This window comes from Dioscorea cayenensis, unplaced genomic scaffold (assembly GCF_009730915.1).
Source record: "Dioscorea cayenensis subsp. rotundata cultivar TDr96_F1 unplaced genomic scaffold, TDr96_F1_v2_PseudoChromosome.rev07_lg8_w22 25.fasta BLBR01000177.1, whole genome shotgun sequence".
Lineage (NCBI taxonomy): Eukaryota > Viridiplantae > Streptophyta > Magnoliopsida > Dioscoreales > Dioscoreaceae > Dioscorea > Dioscorea cayenensis.
In genome coordinates, this window is record NW_024086568.1 from 16,969 (window position 1) to 40,899 (window position 23,931).

The 23,931-nt window shown below is 38.8% G+C and overlaps 2 protein-coding genes across 2 annotated transcripts; both read right to left on the reverse strand.

Moving 5' to 3' along the window:
- Nucleotides 1–4,674: 4,674 nt before the first annotated feature.
- On the reverse strand, nt 4,675–5,557 carry LOC120253731 (homeobox-leucine zipper protein HAT9-like). The gene is made up of 3 exons (XM_039261995.1): nt 5,219–5,557; nt 4,997–5,123; nt 4,675–4,742 (listed from the first exon to the last, which is right to left on the reverse strand). Exons 1-3 carry the CDS (start codon nt 5,513–5,515, stop codon nt 4,675–4,677), a joined length of 492 nt encoding a protein of 163 aa, XP_039117929.1. The 5' UTR covers nt 5,516–5,557.
- Nucleotides 5,558–6,073: 516 nt separating this feature from the next.
- LOC120253732 (disease resistance protein SUMM2-like) lies at nt 6,074–12,143 on the reverse strand. Its single transcript, XM_039261997.1, has 4 exons — nt 11,810–12,143; nt 7,813–8,084; nt 7,545–7,715; nt 6,074–6,769 (listed from the first exon to the last, which is right to left on the reverse strand). Exons 1-4 carry the CDS (start codon nt 12,141–12,143, stop codon nt 6,074–6,076), a joined length of 1,473 nt encoding a protein of 490 aa, XP_039117931.1.
- Nucleotides 12,144–23,931: the final 11,788 nt, after the last annotated feature.

Genomic DNA, 23,931 nt, shown 5'->3' on the forward strand with positions numbered 1-23,931 from the left:
GATGTTGTACTTGATGGCACCAACTACATTGCATGGCGGCTCATTCTCAAGCGAATTCTCGATGGCATTCGTGTTCTTCGTCACGTTGATGGTACTAATCTTTTCCTATACGCTCCCTTCTATTCCGACACCATTCCTTCCACGAGGCCTACATCCTTCTCACGGCCTTTGGCGGCGGTTTGAGAAATGGGGTGGCAGCGATTCTCGACTAAGATGATAAAGTCATGTCGAGACGGTCACTCTTGATATTAGTACTTTTCAGTTGCTGACCTTCCCTGCTTTCGGGAGATGTGGGATTATCTTGGCGTCTCTCTGTGGTTCGATCGGTAGCAACTTTACACGCTTATATCGGATCTCTCTAGTCTTCAGCAAGGCGAGGATACTGTCGACCAGTTCTATAGTCGGTATTGTGCCTTATGGCATCAGATTGATGCTCTGACTCCTCCTTATTGTCTTTGCTCATCTTTGCCCGGATCCTTACTTGTTACGAGTCTTGCTCTCGTCGCCGTAGTCATGATGGGACCTGACGGCGTATGTATGATTTCATTATGCGCCGTCACGAGTTTGAGCAAACTCGGGCTCGATTCTTACATGCCTCCTTGGTCTACTCTTTGGATGATGTCTTCACTTTTGTTCGTGCTGAGGAAACCCGTCTCCAGGTTTCTATTACAGGGGGTGTCAGTGCTCTTGCTGCCCCTCGCCTTTCTTCTGTCTCTTCGTTTTCATCTACTCGACCCCCGGCACCTTCTGTCTCATCTCGGACTTCGTCTTCTACACGGCCGAAACGCAGTATGGTTTGTCACTACTGTGGCATGTTTGGTCATCTTGAGCGTGAGTGTCAGAAGAAGCAGCGTGGACTTCCCCGTACTATTCCTTCACCACCTCTTCTACCGCTGCCTCACTCCAACCAACAGGTTCATTCTGTTCAGGGCTCTCCTGCTCCACCATCTCCGGCTACATCATTTTCTCCGTCTCTATCTCCTGCTGATCATCAGTTGTTGGCGATGTTTCGCGATTTCAGTGATCTCACCTCGCGAATCACTGGTCATCGCGGTCATTTCGAGTTCCACCTTACGCTCCGGGTAGTTCTGCATCCTCTATGGCTTCTTGATTACGGTGCTTCTCTTCACATGACTCCTGATGCCACTTATCTTCATCATTCTCGTCCCACCATTACATATTACACGTGTTACGATCTTGCGATGGCACCACGCTTCCCTATTTCATCTCTCGGCCATTTTTCTTCTACTTTCTTCTCTATTCCCTCTCATGATCTCATGTTCCTCGTTTATCCATGAACCTTATGTATGTTAGTCAGCTAACTGATTATGGCTGTCAGGTTATTTTTTACTGTACCTCATGTCGTGTGCAGGATCACAGTGGGAAGGTGATTGGAGCTGGCCACCGCCATGATGGAGTCTATGTGTTAGATACTCTTCATCTATCATCTTCCGCTAAGGATTTTCATCACTGTCATGCTGCCGTTTTATCTCATCATCTGTGGCATCATCGTCTCGGTCATTTGTGTCACTCTCGTCTGTCATCTCTTGTTCGTCTTGGCGTCCTAGGAGCTGTCTCTCCTTCCTCTGATGTTGTCTGTCTTGGTTGTAAACTTGGTAAACAGCTTCAACTTCCTTATCCTATGAGTGTATCTCAGACTACTGCTCCTTTTGATCTTATTCATTCTGATGTTTGGGGTCCCGCTCCTTTTGTTTCTAAAGGAGGTAACCGCTACTATGTTATTTTTATTGATGACTACACTCGCTTTACTTGGATCTACTTTATGAATAATCGTGGTCAGTTATTGTCTATTTATCGATCTTTTATAGCCATGGTTCACACCCAGTTTGCTGCCTCAGTCAAGATCTTCCGATTTGATTCAGGTGGTGAATACATTTCTCAGGCTTTTCGTGCTTTTTTGTCCTCTGAGGGCACCTTGCCTCAGTTATCTTGTCCTGGGGCTCATCCTCAGAATGGGGTAGCAGAACGCAAGCATCGTCATATCTTAGAGACGGCTCGTGCCCTTCTTCTTGGTGCATTTCTTCCTCCTCACTTTTGGGCTGATGCTATCAGTACGGCTGTTTATCTAATTAACCTCCAGCCTTCCTCTCATCTCCATGATCGCAGCCCAGGAGAGTGTCTTCATGGCACACCTCCTCGCTATGATCATCTTCGTGTTTTTGGTTGTCGTTGTTTTGTTTTGCTCTCACCTCGGGAACGGACCAAACTCACCGCCCAGTCTGTCTCTTGTGTTTTTCTGGGATATAGCCTTGAGCATAAGGGTTATCGTTGCTATGATCCTGCTACCCGTCGTATTCGTATCTCTCGAGATGTCACATTTGATGAAGCTAACCTCTTTTATACGCCTCCTTCTTCTACTGAGTCTCCCTCTCCCTTGGTTCCTTTCTCTTTTCTTTTCCTTCCCTTTACTCCTTCAGATACTTCCCCAGTACCTTCGCCTCCTCCTCTCCTCACTTCTCAAGAGCTTCTTAGTCACTCCTCTCTTGACCCTCCTTCTCCACTATCTGTTGAGTCTCCTGCTGTGTCTACCACTTCTTCTTCACTCCCTCCCCGCTCACCCCGCCCTGATTCGTTTACTTTTACCATCGTCGAGATCCCCATCGTGACTCCACCCGAGTGCGGTCCCTCTCCCGAGCGCCTCCCCTACTATCGATCCAGGCTCCCGAGGTATCCTCCCTCCTTACTCTTTTACGAGATCGCTCCACTTTACATCCACACTGTCGTTATGCTTCTTCTAGCACTAGTATCTCGAGATGTCATTGAGCCGGTACCTGCTGGGAAGCGGTTCGATCCCCAGTGGCGGACCGCCATGATCGAGGAGCTTGATGCCTTGTCTCGGACTCACACATGGGATATTGTCCCTCTCCCTGCTCATGCCATTCCCATTACTTGTCGTTGGATTTATCGGGTGAAGACCCGTTCTGATGGATCTCTCGAGCGCTATAAAGCGCGTCTTGTTGCTCGCGGTTTTCGGCGGGGAGTATGGTCGTGACTATGAGGAGACTTTTGCCCCAGTGGCTCACATGCACATTGTTCGTACATTAGTTGCTGTTGCTGCTGTTCGTCGGTGGGTTCTTCATCAGCTTGACGTGAAGAACGCCTTTCTTCATGGGGACACGAAGAGGAGGTCTACATGACTCCTCCTCCCGGCCTTGAGTGCCTCCGGGGATCTGTTTGTCGTCTTCGCCGTGCTCTCTATGGTCTCAGCGGGCTCCTCGTGCACGGTTTGAGAGATTCGATACTGATTGTTGAGGGCTGCTTTGGATTTACTTGAGCATCCATGATCCGGCGGTCTTTATTCATTCTTCACCTCGTGGCGGACCATTCTTCTTACGTATGTGGATGATATGATTCTTCTTGGTGATGATTACGCTCATATCACTTTTGTCGAGCGGAAACCGTGTGAGACCTTCTTGATGGCCCGATCTAGGTCCGCTTCGTTATTTTTACGGGTATCGAGATCACATCTCATCTTGATGGTTGTCGATTATCTCAGTGACGTTACACTCTTGATCTTCTTGCTCGCTCCGGCTTGGCCGATACTCGTCTGCCGCTACACCGATGGAGTTGCATTTTGCGACTTCGTTACGATGGAACTCCCTTACGGATCCTACTCGCTATCGGCATCTTGTTGGTAGCTTGGTATATCTTCTTTGTTACCGTCCGACATCTCTCATCTTTGTGTGCACATTCTCAGTCAGTTTGTTGCGGCTCTCACCTCTGTTCATTATGGACATCTTCTTCCCGTACTGCGATATCTTCGTGGCACTGTCTCGCATTGTTTGTTCTACTCACACCCGGTCCGATCCACTCTTGACTACGGGCCTATTACGATGCTACTTGGGCCGGCTCACGATGATAGGGTCTCACATCGCCACTCTGCATGTCTTTCTTGGGTCTTCCCTTGTTGTTTGGAAGACTAAGAAAACGAGAATGCTGCCAAGTCCGATCTTGGTCGAGGTTCGTGCTTTGGCTTCTCGATGCAGGAGGTGCTTTGGATTCGCTCCATTCTAGAGGATTTTTGGTGTCTGGATTCATTCTCCTATTCCTATTCACTTTGTGACGATCGAGGAGCCCTTCGATTGTTGTCGATCCGGTCAAGCATGGTGACCAAACACATTGGTGTGGATGCACACTTCACTCGTTGTCATGTTCGTTCTCATCTCGTGTCGCTTCATTATCGCCCTCATCGAGGTTCGGTGGTCGATTTCCCCAGACACGTGATCAGCATCTATTTATGTTGTCCAAACTCAAGACACATGATCCACCTTGAGTTTGAGGGGGGGTGTTAGATATGTGTATGTATATTAGATGTATGTATATATATACATACGTATACCTGTACATTTAGCTTCTATATGAAGCCCCATGATCACTTGTTGTGTAATATGAGATGAGTAATTGATCACCTTCTTCTCCTCCTCTTTCTTCTTCCCTCTTCTAACATCTACCTCTGCACAATCTGTTATCTTTAATTCAATAAGACATGGGAGATGCAGAACCCAAGCTAAATTATCCAAATTACATCCCGATATTTCTAATGACTTCAACCCATGAAAAATTCTGGAGGCGATAGATCTGTCCAAATAATGTTGTGCAGTTTTTTGGCATAACGGATTTTGAGCTTATTGAGATGACTCCCACTTCCATTCATCACAAACTCCTTAAGCTCTTCACAAAAACAAATTGATAGTTCCTGGAAGAATCCATGATCTTTGCAGCTTAAAGTATCAAATAAAAAGAGAGATCAAGTTATCCAAATTGCATAGACAAAGCTGAGTAGTTGGTAAACATGAGAGTTGTTGGAGAATCTCTTGTGATACTACACGCATTCCAATTGCTTTGATGTGTTTCTTCAATAGCTTTAACTCTTCCGGTTCTACACACCCAAACGGATATATGTCGATGACCTTCAAATTATGTAATCTTGACATAAGACCATTCTCTACAAATCAGAGGTTAACATATAATTAACCTGTTTTGAAACTAAAAGAGCACACACACATGTATATATATATGTACCTTGCTCTCCTGTTTTGAAACCATACTTCAACTTGTCTTGGCCTAAGATTCAATTGTTTTGCCAAGGCTTGCTTTTGTTTCTATACAATAATTAAAAGAAGAAATAACATGGTCAGACATGCAAGAGGTTAACATATAATTTGATAATAGTAAGGAATTAATTGTACGTCCATACCGGATTAAGGGTAGTATGTTCTTTGAACCTTTCTTCCAAAAGGGCAGATTGATCCTTGGTAAGCCTAAGCTTCTTCTTAGCACAAACTTCTTCATCGTCATCGCTTCCCCGTGGCGAGACTTTCTCCGTGCCGGTCTCTTCTCCGATGATCTCCTCGCTCTTAATACTTCTTGGGTTTGCGTTGGAGAACGATGAGACAGGGCTTTGTGTTGACTCTTTGAACACCTTACTCATCGTCGGAGATCCATAGGGGTCACCGGAGAGGCCTAAGGTGAGCATAGGCTCAAGAGAGCTCATACCAGAAATAAAAGATTGGTTTAGACTTGTACTCTTTCTCTTGTAACCCTAACCCAAGAGCAAGGCCAGTGTCACACACTCCATAACCTTTGTCCATGTTTGATTAATTTCTTCTTAGCTGCTTCTTGATGAGGTCTCCTTTATATCCTAAGAAAGAGAAGGAAAGATATGATTGGAAGCAAAGGGAGGAATGAGCATGGAAATGATGGGAGTGTTATTGGGAGTTGAGATGGATGGCACACACACACTTACATAGGTTGACAATGAAAAGAATTGAATAAAAGAAGGGTGTGGAAAAGATTTTGATGAGATGACTACGTGGATTCACATGTGAAGGCATATCAAGTGAGTCATTGGCCAACTGCATTCACTGCTCTTCCAACCACCTTTCTACATAACTATGTCCTTTGTTTCCATCTCTCTCTCTCTCACTCTTTCTCACCTGTGTTTCTTTTTTGGTAAAGCTCTTCCTCTCATTCTACACACCTTTTATTCTAACTTTTTCTTTACAGATAAGGTAAAGCCATGTATGTCTGCTTATCAGATATTGCAATTTATTCAAATATGCCAACTCCTTGGAAGTGATGAGATCCAAGTGAATGAAATGTTTAGGCATTGTAAATTAGCCAAATGTTTGATGTCCTTTGCAAGCTCTTTGATGCCAGTTCCTGAAAGATACAAATATATCAAATTTGGCATTTGTCTGAAAAATCCTTCAGGAATATTTATCAAATTATGACTATTCCTTATCATTAAACACAACAAATCATAGCACTGTTGAGACAAAATTGGCAAAAGCTCCACCTCGCCACTTATAATCACTCGGCTTGCGAATATCCAATTCTCTGCATTGATTGATGGTTTTTCAACTGCGAACCAATCATAACTTTTCACTATCCATTTATTCATGTTCCTCCTATAGTCTGATGCTATCCACGTTGCCATCTCATAAATTACTTTGTGCAAGTGCACACCACTATCATCAGAAAAATACAATAAACATGATTCCTCTAAAATCTCGAGGATATATTCTGCTTTGTCATAAGCTTGTTGTAAATTGACAAAATCACCGATTATGCCTAAACCCATCCATAATTCTAACAAATCATCTTTATATAGCCATCGCAAAATGGAAGCACACAAGAAACACTCCTGAATATTTCGAGGTAGATTATCATAACTGAATTTCAAAATCGGAAGTAATGATTCCTGCACACCTTGAACTATTTCAGTTCCTGATTTCTTTGCTGAGTTCTGTTATGTTCCCACATTTAATTGAATGGAAATTATAGGTGAAAGGCAAGGCGAAGATGAATGAGTATAATGAAGATTTTATTTGCAATGGCCACATGGACATCCAAGATAGGCTGATGGAGAATCAGGGAGACGGAATGGGGAGTAGCCAGGTGGAGACTCAGGAGCGGGGTGGATCCAAATGATTTAAAAGGTGATCAGCCAATTGGATGTGGAGAGTCATTTCCAAATGGACACGTGGAAGGCCAGATGAATGAAGTTGTTACAGCATCAACGGTTGACACGAGAAGGGGACGAGCGATGAGAGAAAGGCACTTGAGTACTCGTTTGGAGGGGTATGTTCTCACAGGAAAAGGAAGGCATATAAGAGGAGGAGATGGGGAAGAATTAGGGCTATCGAAGAAGTAAATCAAAAGTGAGGCCCTGCTGTGAAGAGGGATGAGGACCTTGGTTCATCTTGGATGATCAGAGGTTTATTTTGTTCTCTTGTTATGCTAATAATTGTGAGAGAATTAGACTCTTGAGACTTGAATGTTTTTCTCTGTTTTTTCTGAATGTTTGTTATGAAATTAGAGATCTAAGGATCTAAACTATCTTGGGTCGTTTTCTTGTTGAAACTTGCTCATAAGGTGTTTGATTTAATGTCAAAGTGAGCTGGGAGCTCTTAATGGGAGTGCTTGTGCAGTGATATTGAATTCCATTGAGAAATTCATTACAAGTTCAAATTAAATTCTCAATCTTGAATTGATTTTTTGTTTGACATGGCCTTACCAACCACTTTCAGAGCAAGTGGCAAACCACCACACTTTCTCATCATCTGCCATGCTATTTTTTTAAAATTTTCATTTGACTCGATAACATTGTCCTTGTAAAGATCCCATGCTTCATCTGGTTCCAAGCATTCCACTTTGATGATCATTTCTTCTGCACCCATCGTGGCACACATCTTCAGATCGAGTAGTGAAAATCACTTTATGTTTGTATTGGTTGGTGGAATTATTGTCGCTATATGGATAGGGAATTCCAAGATCAATAGGACATACTTCTTCCCATATATTGTCCAAAAGCAATACAAAGTTGCTACTTTTTAAAACATTGAAGATATCTTCTTTACCGGCAAAAGGTTCCAATTGCAAGCCTTTAGCATTCTTTTTTCGAAGTTCTTTCAGCTGAATATCTTTTGAAGCTTCGATAAATAGCACATGATTAAATCCCATGTTTGCATCATCTAATAGTGATTGATTTATTTTTTTCAAGAGTGTGGTCTTGCCTACACCTCCCATCCCGCATATGCCGATCATTCCAACTGCTTCATCTGCCAGGTAACTGCAAGCAATATCAAGGTTGGAGCTGATTTTTCCCCCACTGTTTTATATGATTCAGGGACTGGTTTAGGAGACCGTTGCTTTATGATTGAGACTTCCGATTGTTCTCCTTTCAACTGAGTTATTTCATCTAATAAATTAACAAATTCTGTTACCTTCTCATCTTTTTCTCAAACCTGTTTAAAATCAATTCAGATGTTGTGAAACCAATTATAAATATACACATTGTTATATTATAACAAATTGAAAACTCAAACCAAAACATAAAATGTGTAAGATGATTTTGAGAAAAACTTATCTTGATTTAGCAAAAGAAAGAAAATGTTTGACTATATAATATTTTTTCCTTCAGTTTAACTACATTATCCATTTTTCTTATATTTGCAAAATATTTCAATATGGCCCTTACATAATAAATGGTCATTTTCTCCCATGGATAATATTATACCTGCGTTATTTTTTAATTATTCTGAATGTGGCAACTAGCACGAACTAGCCTGTTCAGAGTTCGTATTCACATTATTTTTTGCTTTTTGTCTTTCTACACCAGAGTGGATTCATCAAAATGTTAGTCCACATTTATATAATAAATATAATATTTTTAAAAATTATTGTTTAATAAAAACTGTGTGACGTTGCTTATCACTAAACATGGTCAAATCAAAATGCACCACTGCATGTATCTTATATGGTGCATAAAAAAAATAATAATTAAAAATCAATCATTTATTAATTGTATACTGAGTTGATGTTATAATAAAAATGATCACTATCTAATCATCATATCCAATATTTAAAAATTATAGAAACAAAATTGAATAAGATGATCAAATACAAGTACGTAAAAATTGATACAAACCTCCCTCTGAAAATAAACAAATAAATAAGCAAAATTTTCAATGATTACCTCACCAAACGAAGGTATTATTGGAGAGCCTTCATGGCCAGATCTAGGAGAGGGGTCAATTGCAAATAAAAATAAAGAAAATATTTTTGTTAGAAACCCATACCACAATAAGTTTTTTTTTTCTTGTTTTTTGTTTTTTTGACAATTGGTGATAAGCACCTCAATCTACGAGTGTTAAAACAACATGCCAATATGTAAGTGCATTAGTTATAATAGCTTTGGTTAAACACTGGACCACCATTAAGGACACTTTGGTTAAACTTTGCGAGGATTTCCATGATGGATCCCTCAACTTTGAGCGACTAAACTGGATACACATAGCTCTCATTGCCAAAAACAATAATCCAGGGTTGGTCTCTGATTTTCGCCCCATAAGTTTAATCAACTCCATCTGTAAGATTATATCCAAGATCCTTGCATCCCGCCTAAGCACCTTGATCAGTGACCTGGTTGATGAGGCTCAATCTGGTTTTATCAAGGGTAGATGCATTGCAGAGAATATCATTGGGGCTCAAGAAGTTATTTTTAAGTTATAGAAACAGAAATCCCTTGGATATGTTTTCAAAGTGGATTTTGCCAAAGCTTTTGACTCTCTTGACTGGAACTTCCTACTGGAAGTTCTTGCTGCTAGAGGCTTTAGACCTAGATGGATATCCCGGATCCATACTATTCTCTGTTCTGCGAAGGCACAATTCATCATCAATGGCACCACACAAGGATATATTCGTTGCAAAAGGGGTCTCCGTCAAGGTGACCCCCTTTCTCCCCTTCTTTTCGCTCTGGCTGCTGACACTTTGAGCGCTATGTTCACACACGCCCTTAGATCCAAAGTTATTGTGGGAGTTCCACTTGACCATTCAGATAGCATCTGTCATCTTCAATATGCAGATGACCTTTTAATCTTCTCTGCCGGTGGACATGAAGACCTCCGAATTATCAAACTAATTCTTTACATTTTTGAAGGGTCTTCAGGTCTAACCATTAATTTTTCAAAAAGTTGCCTTTACTCCACAAGTTTTGGATTCCAACCTCATCCTTCTTCTGCCAGAATTTTAAACTGTTCTAGGAATTGTCTCCCTCTCACATACTTAGGGGTCCCGTTATCTGGAAAAAGACCTAGAAGAGTAGATTGGGCTAAACTCATCCAAATGGTCCGTTCTAGACTCACTCCATGGAGAGCAAACTACTTATCCCTTGGTGGTCGATTAACTCTCATTAATTTGCATGCTTTCATCTGCTTTCGATCTCATCGGATGTCAGTGTTCAAACTTCCCATCTGGGTAATCAAAGAAATTGACAAAATTCGCCGTGATTTTTTGTGGAAAGGACCTGATTTGCGTTCCAAAGGCATCGATCGGGTTGCTTGGAGCAGTAATCACCGGACCTAGAAACATGGGAGGTGAGGGGATTATCAATCTCCAAGAATTCAACAAAAGCTCTCCTCGGGAAATGGTGGTGGAAACTTCTTTGCAATCCTAATTGTGGTTGGGCCAAAATCATTCACACCAACTACCTAATTGGGAGCCCAAATGGCGTGCTCTCTCACATTCCACCCAGAAATAAATCCTTCTTTTGGGCAGGAGTGAACTCCACATTGCACCCCTTTCGATCCCGCATCACCCTTAATCAGGATAATTCCCCTTCCTGGTCCCTAGATAAACATGGCAAGTTCACAGTCAAATCCTTCTACAAATTCCTTATTGACGGTGGTACTCGATGTCCCCTTCACAAACTTTTCTGGAAATCCCACTGTCCTAGCAAAATCACTCTTTTCTGCTGGCTTGCTGGGGAGGATAAAATTCTCACTTTTAAATAACCTCTTCAAGAGAGGTTGCAACTTCCAAAAATTCCATCGATACACGTGTCCCTATGTCATCAAGCCTCAGAGAATCTAAATCATCTTTTTCTTGAGTGCCCCTACTCTAGTCATTTATGGGAAATTTTTTCACACATTTTTAATCCTTTTACCACGCCTCATTCAATACAAAACCTTTGGACATCCTGGTTACAATCTCTTGATTCCTCTTCCAGACATATCTGGGATCTCATCTCCCGAACTATTTTGTGGAACATTTGGCTAGAACGAAATTCCCACATATTTCAGCTAAAAGCTTTACCGTCTTACATTGTCATCTTTAGATCTGCTAACATGCTTCTCTCATGGTTATCTACAGACTCAGACAGTCATCTATAATCCAACACCGATGCTTCACAGAAAATCAAGCGCTCGCTCAACTTTCTTACCGAAAGAGTTTCCCACCAGGCCGACAACTCGGAGCCTGACATTGCACAGGAGTAATCCTCCTTCTTTTCTATCCTGGACGGACCTATAGCTCCAGACGGCGCCTTTCGTCGGTCCAGTGTTTATTTTCAGTATTGTTCTTTGCTGCTCCTCTGTTTAGTAATATTTGCCTTTTCTCACTTCTGGTGAGGGGCTCTTTGTACTGTTTCCTTCTGTACTGTTGTCCTTTAGTTTTTCAATAAATCGGTGGTTTATCCACATTTACTTCAAAAAAAAAAAAACATTCCACAATTTCTTTGTCTTTTATGGGAACATTGCCAACTGTAGATAAAATTAACAATAACTTATATATTTATTAGCAACACACCACAATAAAAAAATTTGAAAATAAAAATAGATAGAATCCATTATTTTTGAGAAATACCAAAAATCGAGCAATTTCTTCATTTTTGCAGGAACATTGGCAACTGCAAATGAAAGTAACAAAAATATTTTTATTAATTAGCAACACACCACAACATAAAAATTGAAACTAAAATAGAATAATCCATGATTTTGAAAAATACCAAAAAATTCTGCAATTTCTTCCTCTTCTGTGCTATTTGAGCAAAATTGGGATTGTATAGTGGCATCATCCCACTCTAATATCTCCCACCATTTCTTCTCACATTTAATCAATAGGCCTTGGTTGTTGATGATATCGGGCTTGAATGGAAGCCTCTTCAAATTTGGACAGTCCATTAAGTGAACCTTTGGCAGATGAGGGAAATCTAATACACAACTGCTTATTTTCACTAGCTTCGGTAAATGAACTATTGTCAAATACTTTAGTCTGGGAAACGTAGTGATGGCTTTGTCTTCTTCAATTTCTCCCACCTCTTCATCTATCAATTCTTCCATTGCATCACAATTTTTTAATACCAAAACATAGAGGAGTGGGAGATGCAAGACCCAATGAAGACTTGTCAAAGAGTGGCATGCTTTAATTTGGACAAGTTGAAGCATTGGAAAAACTTCTTTCGGCTCAATCCTCCAAATAAAACTTCTCAATTTCGGGAGATCAAATAATCTGAGAAACTTGAGATTTATCTTAGTTCCATTAGTAATCACCAGGTTTTGAATGGTAGTGCATGATCTGATTTGAAGATCCTTTGGCCACCCATGAACTTCACTTGTTAAACTACTAAGTTGAAGTGTCGCCAAAGCCTTCAATTTCTTGAATATTAATATTGACAATTGGCGGTGGCGGAAATTGTTGGAGAATCTCATTAGTAGATGCACACATTCCTATACCTTTAAAGCTTCTCAGTATCTCCAATTCCTTTGGTTCTACATACCCATATGGATATAGGTCAAGCACACAGATCAGTATAAATTTGATAATAGCCCAGACTTTGTAATTTTTCCTAAAAACATATATCCACATAAAAGGTATTTCAACTTTTTCAAATTTCCCAGCTCGTGTGGAAGTGATTTGATTTTTGTACGTGATATGTCAAGAAACTTGAGGTTAAACAAATGTGTGATGATCTCATCTGGGAGCTCATGGATTTTAGTAGAAGATAGATTCAAGTATGTGAGATTTGACATTTGTCTTAGAAAGAACTTTGGCAGATTTTCTAGCCTTTGATTATGCTGAATGTTCAAACTCAAGAGGCTTGGGCACTCAAACTGCAACTCGGGCAAAACAATTCATATCACAATTGACTATTGACACCCATTCCAAACTGAAAACCATGTCTCAACCTCCTCCATTGATAATCATGTATGCGGTAATGTTTTGTCTAACAAACCATTGCTTGTGGCTACCACCCCCAACTCCTATGGCTATCCATTGGGCCATGTCATGCATTACTTCATGTACCTTAGCTACTCTTTTATTATCATGAGTTACTACCAAACTGTTAGGATCGGATGAGAGTAGTTGTGTAAATGAGCTCACTCAAAACACTCAACTCACTGTCAATTAATCTTACAATATAAGAACAAAAGAAAGGAAGGAATGAGAAGAAGAGTAGACAAGTGAATTCCTCTGAATTTCCTTGCATTCCACTTCATTAGATCATTCAGGCATTTAAACAAACAAGTCATATGCTTGCCAGTGAAGCAGCATAGTTCATACAACCAGAACAACTTAAACACATAATACAAACATACAGTAAAAGCATATTCTAAAGTAATACAAACACTAAGATAAACTTAGGATGCATTGAATCCCAATTCAGAGTAGTTCACGAGCCTTCTACTGCAGTATAGACCAAGCTGGTAGCTTGAACAAGAACCTGGGAGCAGACTGCAATGGCTCCAGCAATGTGTCTGATCAAACAGCCTTAACATCCTCCCCTTGATCAGAGAAGTCCCTAACACCCAGCTCAAGTCTTTGTGCTTCAAACTTGCATCTTGGCAATGCTTTGGTAAACATATCGGCAAGCTGCTCTTCAGTCCTGCAATGTTTCACGTCAATTGCTTCATCTTTATAAGATCACGGATGAAGTGAAAACGGGTGTCAATGTGCTTCGTACGCCCATGGAGAACAGGATTTTTGGCAATACAAAGTGCAAAACGATTATCACACCATATGACAGTTGATTCATACTGTCCTTCATTCAAATCTCCTAACAAACGCCTCAACCAAATAGCTTCACAAGCAGCTGAAGTCAGAGATATATACTCTGCTTCAGTGCTTGACAGTGCAGTGATGGCCTGCTTCTTGGAGCTCTAGGCAACAGCACCCGAACCAAGTGAAAAGACCCATCCCGTAGTACTCTTCTAGTCATCCTGTGAACCGCTCCAATCACTGTCTGAATATCCAGACAATTTAAATTCTTCACCTTTGTTATAATGAATACCAAAATTAATTGTTCCACTAATATAGCGTAGGATTCTCTTCAAGGCTCCCAAATGATGCATACTCGGATTTTGCATGAACCGAGATGCCAGAGAAACAACATGAGTTTTGTCTGGTTGAGTATGGGATAAATACAACATCCCTCCAACTATCCTTCGATATCTCACCAGATCTGTTTCTCCTAAACTGTCAAATAGAGAGAGTTTTTCATTTGCATTCATGGGCGTATCAATTGATTTACAATTCTCCATCACAGCTTTGCGAAGAAGATCAATAGCGAATTTGTGTTGAGATACAAAAATTGATCCTTTCTTCTATAAAATTTCAAGACCAAGAAAGTATCTCATAAGTTCGAGATCAGACTTTTCGAAGATGTCCATCATTGAGCTTCTGAATTCCTTTAACTGCATCTCAGAGGAACCTATATAAAGAATGTCATCAACATACAGACAAAGTAATAGAACACTAAGGTCACCTTCCTTCTTGCAATACACAGTCGGTTCATTTGGACTGCGAATGAAACCCAAATGAGTGAAATAGGCATCGATGTGGCTGTACCATGCTCGAGGGGCTTGACAGAGACTATACAAAGCTTTGTGAAGTCGATACACATAAGCTTGTTTGTCTTTAACTATAAATTCCTCCGGTTGTGAGACAAAAACCTCCTCCTTGAGTTCTCTATTAAGAAAGGCCGATTTAACATCGAATTGGTATATTGTCCATTCTTGTTGAGCACCAATGGACAAGAAGATCCTCACTGTCTCCATACGAGCGACTGGAGAGAAAACTTCTTCAAAATCAATGACCTCCTGCTGAGAATAGCCTTTTACCACAATGAGAGCTTTCTTCTTTAACAGTGTTCCATTGGGATTGACTGTTGACTTGAAGATCCACTTCAAACCGATTGTTTTCTTCCCTTCTGGTAATGTGGTCAAGCTCCACATTTTGTTTTTAGTAATTGCCATAACTTCTTCCTTCATGGCTGCAATCCAGCCTTTATGCTTCGCTGCATCTTCATAAGTCATGGGGTCTCCAACTGTGAGAGAAAAAGAGCAGGAGTGATAGATTTCAAAGAGATTTTGATACCTTGTCGGAGCGCCACAGTCTTCTCCTGTGAGGTCTTCAGTATTTGGAGAAGAAGAGCTGTTTAGAAGATGATGATCTGGCCGTTCAAAGAACTGATCAAACGGTGTGGGTTGCGCACGAACTTTACTCTTTAAAGTCACGCCTTCCTCACGTGCAGGCTCACAGTTTGATGAGGCTGAGTCAGCACACTTCAACCAATCCCACGCTTTCTCTTCAAAAAAGAGCACGCTTCTGCAGATGTGTACGCGTTTAGAATCAGGAACGATGATTTTATAGGCTCTCGAGATTCCACTATAGCCAATAAAAATGCCAGCGTGTGACCTAGAGTCAAACTTGGTTCTGAGCTGCGGGTCAACTAGCATGTATGCCAAACACCCGAAGACTCTGAAATGATCCACACTTGGCTTCTCTCCGGTCAAGGCCTCCATCAATGTTCGGAGCTTCACTATTGAGGTGGGTGATCGGTTGAGAATATAGACGGCGGTGGCGACAGCTTCGGCCCAGTATTCCGGTGGTACTGACATTTATCTTAACAGGGTGCATGCCATCCCTGTTACAGTTCGATTCTTCTGCTCGGCTACTCCGTTCTACTGAGGAGTCTGAGGAGCAGAGAGTTGATGAAGAATGCCGGCATTTCTGCAATAAGCTTCAAATTCTGAGGATGTGAACTCTCCCCCACGGTCAGTGCATAGTACCTTCACTGGAAGAGCCAATTGCTTCTCCACCAACACTTTGAACTGTTTGAATTTTTCAAAAGCTTCTAGCTTTCTATGTATAAAGAACACCCAACTGTGTCTTGAGTAATCATCAGTCAATAAGAGGAAATAAACATTACCTCCTATGGATGGAGTCTTGATCGGTCCGACGAGATCAGCGTGAATTAGCTTAAATGGAGCTGCTGCTCGCTTTGCCAATTCTTTGGGAAACTTTGTCTGAGTTTGCTTTCCTTGAGAGCAAGCTTCGCAGGGTTGTACATTGCTAATGTTTGGTAACCCCGACACCAGCTGTTGCTCTATTAATTGCTTTAGCTTCTTCACATTTATATGGCCATATCTTCTATGCCAGAGGTCAGAGACCTCTCCATTTTGTGCTAGATAAGTAGATCCAACATCATCTACTTCCAAGGGGAAAAGATTGTGAGATGTCATGCATACCTATGCTATTCGAGCTTTGGATTCGGCATCCTTGATGTTGCACACTCCTCTGGTGAACTCAACATCATACCCCGAATCCATCATATGTCCAACGCTCAGTAGATTATGAGCGAGGTTGGGCACGAATTGCACATCATTCATGTCTAGTTATTCTCCCTTTACTTGAGCAGAGACTCACACTCCCAATTCCTTCAACTTTGAGAGTTTTCCCGTCTCCTACTGTGATTGATCGACTTGGAACTGCTTCAAGACTTTGAAACAGGTTCACATCTCCGGTCATGTGGTTAGAACAACCACTATCAATAAGCCAGACTCCACCTATTTTTTGTTTCTTCACTAATGGCCATAAACGCAACTTCTGTTTCCTCTTTTTCTTTTTCTTTTTCTTTCTCTTTTTCTTCTTTCACGATGTTGGCTTCTCTGTTTCTGTACCAACAATGGGCTTTAACATGCCCGAATTTTTTGCACACAAAGCATTGAACCCCTTTGTATGTCTTGCTACCTTCTCCTGAGCGACTTATCTCTGTGCGACCAGCGTCAAAGCCTCTGCCATGCCCTCTTCCTCTTCCTCTGTTAAATTGATGACCACATCCTCTTGCTCCAGCCTGAGCATTTCCTCTTCCAATGTGACGAGCTTTCCCCCTTCCTATTGTTATTCTCCTTCAATGTTTAATATGGACTCATAGTTCTTCAGCAGACCACTGAGTTCTTCCACTGTGAGAGTGCTAAGGTCCTTTGCGGATATGATTGAGTGAACCACCTGAGAAAACCTTGATGTGAGGCCTCTCAGCATTTTGGACACAATTGCCTTCTGTGGAAGTTCTTCTTTCATGGCTCTGATTTGGTACACAAGGTCCAGCACCCTGCTTACCAAGTCTTGGACTGATTCTCCATGCATCATCCTAGCAGCATCAAATTCTCGTTGAAGAGAGTGAATTTGGACAGTTTGATTGGTTGTGTTACCTTGGAATTCAGTTTTGATAATTTCCCAGGCTTGTTTTGCTGTTTTGGCTTCTGTGATTCTTACAAGAATTCTGGTGTCTAGAGCTTGTTGAATGAGGTATAAGGCTTTTGCATCTTTTTTTATACTCTCATTCAGTCTAGCTCCATCACGTTCTTCACTGAATCCCTTCTCCACTAGCGTCCACAAGTCTTTGTACCTAAACATCGTCTTCATCATCAAGCTCCAGAGGTTATAATTCTCTCCTTTGAAGAATGGGACATTGGCTTCCCTTGCAGATGATGAACTGGATATTTTGGGTAGTCTCTGATACCACTGTTAGGATCGGATGAGAGTAGTCGTGTAAATGAGCTCACTCAAAACACTCAACTCACTTTCAATTAATCTTACAATATAAGAACAAAAGAAAGGAAGTAATGAGAAGAAGAGTAGACAAGTGAATTGCTCTGAATTTCCTTGCATTCCACTTCATTAGATCATTCAGGCATTTAAACAAACAAGTCATATGCTTGCCAATGAAGCAGCATAGTTCATACAACCAGAACAACTTAAACACATAATACAAACATACAGTAAAAGCATATTCTAAAGTAATACAAACACTAAGATAAACTTAGGATGCATTGAATCCCAATTCGTAGTAGTTCACAAGCCTTCATCTGCAGATAGACCAAGTCGGTAGCTTGAACAAGAACTCGGGAGGCACTCGCAATGGCTCCAAAGAATGTGTCCGATCAAACAAAGATTAACACAAACTTGCTTCCTCTAAGATTTCAAGGATATAGCATCCATGCATGTAAGCTTCAGATAAAGAATCAAAGTAGAAGATCGGCCCAAAACCCCAACCAACATTTGATTATATCTTCAGTTGAGATGAGCTTTTTTTTAGGCCACAAACATGAACATAAGAAACGTTGTTGAAGCGTTTTATTGGCCAGACTATCATAGTCGCATTTCAAATAAAAACATTGATTCACATAAACTTGAGAAAAGCCTATCCTGCAGATTGAGTATAAAATTCCACTCTCTTGTTGATGTCTTGTTTGACATAGCCCGCGCAACCATTATAAGAGCTAGTGGCAATCCACCACATAAACTGGCCACCTTTCTCGCTGCTTCCTCTATAAAAGGCATACCTTCCAAATCCATCGCTAAATTTTCTTTGAAAAGGTGCCACCCTTCATCTTTGTCTAAGAATTCCAATTAGATCTTTTTGTCTGCTTTCATGCAATCACATACTTTTTTTGATTGGGTGGTAAAAACTACTTTGTGCTTGTATAGAATATTTACATCACTCTCATCATGTGGATCAGGAATTCCAAGAACTGTGATATCTAATTCCTCCCATAAATCATCTAGCAATAATAAGAAGTTCTTATATTTCAAAATTTTGAAAATAGCTTCTCTGCTGGGCTCGCACAATGGCAATTGTTCAGCTATACAATCACGGAGATCTTCAGCATGAAGTTCATATGAAGCTCTAATGTGAATGATATAATCGAAACCCATGTTCCAATCATCTATACACCTTTCGATTTCTTTCAAGAGAGTGGATTTGCCGACCCCTCCCATACCATAAATCCCAAGTATCCCAAATCTTTTATCTGTCAGGCAATCACGGACAACACACAAATTGGACCCAATCATTATGCCAACATTTGTGGTTGAGATTGGCATATCTATGACCAGATTGGAAGGCCTCCTCTTTGCCAAAACACTTAGATGAATTTTTTCTTTCATCAATTGTTGGAGATTAAGCTTATTGAATAAAAGGAAGAGAAGCCAATCTATTTCTGAATCATGGTGTTGTTCATCAAATACAATCAAAGATAGTCACAAGATTTCTCATTGATATGTTTTCATTTGTTCATATAAATGTTTCTGTTATTAAGCAATGTAAGCAGCTGTTATTAAGCATGTTGTGGCAGCATAGCTTGGTGGTTAATTTTCTGTTATTTGGACAGCTGTGATGTTATAAGGCTATAGTATAAAAGGGCAACGCCTAATGTAACCCATTCAATTCATTTTTGATTCAATGAGAATTACTGTGCTTCTTTTTCTCCAAACCCTTCCTCTCATTCTCTTCTTCTTTTCCCTAATTTCCACTTCTTCTTCTTCAAAATCCCTTCTGTTCTTCATCATATCTGCATAGAAAGGTCAAATCAGGCGGAAGATGGCTGATGATTCAATCTGAAATCTCTGCATCAAGGTGAAGAAGGTAACAGAGAATTGTTCGTGAATTTCTGATCCTCTGACTTCATTCTTACATCAATTCATCTATTTCTTTCTTTAATTTTGTTGCTTTTCTGCTAGCATTTAATCTTGAATAAATATTTAGGGAGCAACATCTGGTGACACAACACCTGCTAAAATCAATCATCAACTGATTTGTACATTGATCCATGTCCACAACCTGCATGTTATCAATTCAAATAATTGTTTGGCACTTTATATATAAAATGGAAACTTGATTTTAATTGTCTTTTATAGTTTTATACGATGGTTTATATGACAGTTTACTTCATCAAATCAAATAAATTTTAACTCTGAAAAATGTAACTGATACTGCAGCAAAACTCAAAGGTTTCTTTTATCAGGTATACATCTGAAAATTTTGGTGTACTTATATATATCTCAGCTAATAATTTTGCTAGGAAGTTATGTACGAGAGTAAATAGAAGATTAAATATCAGATTAAAAGTGAAAGCTATAGATGAGGAACTACTTGTAAAATATGCACAGAAGCTACAAATAAAAAATACAGAGATGCTCATGGCCTTCGATCCATATATATGATAAGAAATTATATATGATCGCCTCTGTGATAAATGTCCTGATCAAAAGATTTGATGTGAGTTTTTGGCTATTTATTCGAAGTCATGCAACTAATGAAAATAGAATTAATTATATGATATATACCTTGTCAAGCCATGCTTGCACTTTTTGGGTGCGTTGTTTGCCAGGAAACAATTCTCAACTGCCTCAATCGAGGATTTGAGAAGACGTCGCGCACCAAAAACTATCCATATTTATGAAAAAGAAGAGGCGGAAGGACGTGGCCATCTCTATGGCCAGATTATTCGAGGAAAGTAAGAGGATAATTTTTCCACATATTTTTCCCTATGGTCCTTTTGAAACTTTTTAATTATATAAAAAAACCACTATTTAATGAGCATTTTTTAGTTTAGCCAATCACCTCCGATTTTTTGTTTAGTATATTTATATTTTGTTAAGAAGACCATTTCAAATCTCAATTCACATAAGGAAAATGACATAAATATGTTGAGGCAGTAACTCCACACTTATGCACAATCTAGTTTGTCCTCTTTGTCCCTTTTTTTAAATTTTTAAATTTAAATTCAAATATATTTAAAAAGACCATCTTAGCCCTTTTGTTTTTTGTTTTTTGTTTTTTTTTTGAAAAAGTATCACGTGCCACACCAAGCTAGACCATGCATGCCTCTACATTGTCTGAGCATTAACCTACCCAGTCCGGCCATTAGGAGGGAGCTAGGCAAGATTTTGAGGAGGTAGCCCAAGGGTAAGCTTCTAAATAATCACTTTAACTACTTAATTTTGAAAGGGTCATCTTTAGTTCTAAACCTTTAAATTTAAAAAAATATATTTTTTTTATAGCCTTCAAAATTTTAATCTTTCTTGCATGGTCCATGGAGTGTTAATTCAATCATATGGTGTCTAAATATGGAAGAGATTACGACCTAAATTTGTAGGAGATTAGTTGTTCATCGTGAACCTTAAGAAAAAGATAAACATACTTTAGGAATACTGGGAGTATAATCAATTAACTTAAACGCAGTCTAATATTCTAGTCTAGTACTTCATTGAACATTCTACGGATATTCCTTCTTCGGATACCTCCTTTGCATGATTGATTATCTTCTTGCTAATTTACATTGCTTATATATCTTTTTGATTAAATTTTGTTCGTGTTCATCATCGTCACCCTCTATCAGCTAGATAATAGATCAATACGTAGTACTAATACTTCTTGTCTTCGGTCAACAACCTTGCATTTATCAAACACTTTATTAACTTGATATGAACCATGCACTTGTGGAAGCAACACATTGTATATTAATTTACACGCATATGTGACTTTAAAAATTATCTAGTTCATTTCTTCTTTTATGTAAACCTTCTAATTAATTAGTTTAAATGTGAAAACTCAGTGTGTATTATCTATCCGCAATTGCACTGGTTATATCAAATAATAGTAGTGTGCATAAATGCAAGGTTATCGATCCAACGAAACTACTAGAAATCAGGTCTATTGCTACCGATTTTTACTAACTAGCTATTTCAGTAGCTAATCGCAACAAGTTTGTGATGGTTTTCACGATGGTTCTCACATTTAAAATAATTAAGTACATTCGTAGCATAAAAGTAACCACTTAGTGACCACACTTTGGTTGTTGTTTATGTGCCAACTCTGTAACCACATCTCAATTGCAATTTTGGTTATACTTTTGGTCACCGACAAAAATCTAATGCTATTTTTGTCGCTAATTTTTGGTCGGAATGAACATGAATTATTTGACATTTCAGTAACCCCACATCGGTCGCTATTTCAATCTCAAATATGTGACTGAAATTAGTTGATCATTAAAGTAGCGAATATTTTAATAAATTACAACCGATTTATAACCAAAATTTGCGATTGTAGCAATTCGATCACAGTTTCCACTACCGATAATCAGTAGCAATTTTAAATTTTCCTGTTGCTATTGAAACTACGATAAGAGCTTGAACAACAATGTCCAAATTAAATTTTCTTTTCATTATAATTTTTTTATATAATTGATCAATGTATTTTATTAGTGTTAAGATTTATCCCATCTAAAGACGAAAACTTTAGTTTATCCACATTCAGTACATGTGTATCATCACATCAATAACTATTTTTATAGAATATATTGTAGGTGTGATATCCATTACACTTGTTTCTATATTGTGTAAAATACAAATAAATATTTTTATGCCAATTTCACATAGAATAATAGTATGAAGTCAAATTCGCTATCATCGTTGGCTAGTGTGCATTGGAATATGTTTAATGTATATATTCTAATTTATTAAGACAATACATCCTCTATGGGCGTCCAATCAGCGTACCGTTGGATCGACAATCCAACGATCGACGTTGATGAATAGTAATTATTGTATATGTCACTGTAGCAAATCTTGTTTATTAATATTGGCTGTTGGATCGAGATCAAACAGCTGATAATGGACGTTCATAGACTTCTTATCTATGGACGTCCATAGAGGAATGGTCCCTCATTTATTGATAATAGAACAATAATAACTTTGTTATGTTAGTTATGTATCTTATATATTTCAAGTTTAAGAGTAACTCCTTAGTAACTTTAGTTTTGTAACCTCATTGACTTTAAACTAGAAAATAATCTTAATTAATCAATATTTATCTTCAATAAAATTTTATCTTTTATTAATTAATTAATTAATATTTTAACTAAAAGATTTGTGTTGGATTTATGTTATTGGAACAATTTTGAACTTTTGATATGATTGAGGGCTATCAAGAAAAGACAATAATTTAATTCAATAATTGTTATAAATTTCACTACAATAACAATTAAAAGATCAATTTTGTTTGGTATAAATCTATTAATAATTTTTAAAAAAATTAATTATGAATTTATTTTAATATGAAGTTTAATAGAAAATTATAGTTATTAAAATTGTTTAATATATTATTAATATATGTATTACTTATCTAAATATTAATATTTATAACAATATGCAATAAATGATATAATTATAAAATAAATAGAATTTTATCTACGACTACATTTTTATTTAAATTATTTAGTACATTTGAATTTTATAATATATCTTCTAAAAGCCTGCATACGAATATATATATATATATATATATATATATATATATATATTCGTATCGGTGGCATTTAGAAGATATATTTAGGGTTTTGAGGGAAATCTAAATCAAACATTAACTTTTTAGGATTACTTTATATATATATATATATATATTTAAAAGGCAACCCAAAAAAGTTAATGCCTTGATTTAGTTTTCCCTCCAAGCCTCTCCATGACTCTTTCTCTCTCTCTTCATGACGGCATGCCTTTTCTCTCCCTTCTTTCTTTTTGTCTCTCTTTCTTTCTCTTTCTCTCTTTCTTGTATGCACTTGAGTTTTGGGTAGACATGGGGACACCACCCTCTCTCCTCTTGTAAGCACTTGGAGCTTTGGGGTAGGCATCGGGACATCTCCTTCCAAGGTTTCTGGATAGTTACCATGCTATATGCTTCTCTTTATCCTTCTTTGAATCCCTAATTTAGATATTTAGGGTTTCCCCTTCAATCCCTCCCCCTCCCTCTTTTTGCATCTCTTTATTAGGGCTTCATTCAAACCCTAGGTCCACCATTTACACATAATATATTTATTTCCCTTGGCTTTATAATTCTACCAATGATCTTGTATTTAAAGAATTTAGTGAAAGATTGCATAATAGAACAAGTAATATCTCATTTTGAATTTGTAGATAACATAAAAATCTTTTTCTTGAATAAGAGCAACTCTCATTTTGTAATATGGCCTTATTTTTATTAGCACATAACTTGAATGAGAGCAACTC

What these genes read in the sequence shown, in the direction of transcription:
- LOC120253731 (XM_039261995.1), bottom strand. Translation starts at nt 5,515, where the DNA reads ATGAGCTCTCTTGAGCCTATGCTCACCTTAGGCCTCTCCGGTGACCCC. An exon ending in AACATACTACCCTTAATCCG is followed by an intron (nt 5,124 to 5,218) that starts GTATGGACGTAC and finishes ATTATTGTATAG; the next exon opens with AAACAAAAGCAAGCCTTGGC. An exon ending in CTCTTTTAGTTTCAAAACAG is followed by an intron (nt 4,743 to 4,996) that starts GTTAATTATATG and finishes TGATACTTTAAG; the next exon opens with CTGCAAAGATCATGGATTCT.
- LOC120253732 (XM_039261997.1), bottom strand. Translation starts at nt 12,143, where the DNA reads ATGGAAGAATTGATAGATGAAGAGGTGGGAGAAATTGAAGAAGACAAA. An exon ending in AGAAATTGCAGAATTTTTTG is followed by an intron (nt 8,085 to 11,809) that starts GTATTTTTCAAA and finishes GTTACCTGGCAG; the next exon opens with ATGAAGCAGTTGGAATGATC. An exon ending in TGGACAATATATGGGAAGAA is followed by an intron (nt 7,716 to 7,812) that starts GTATGTCCTATT and finishes CTCGATCTGAAG; the next exon opens with ATGTGTGCCACGATGGGTGC.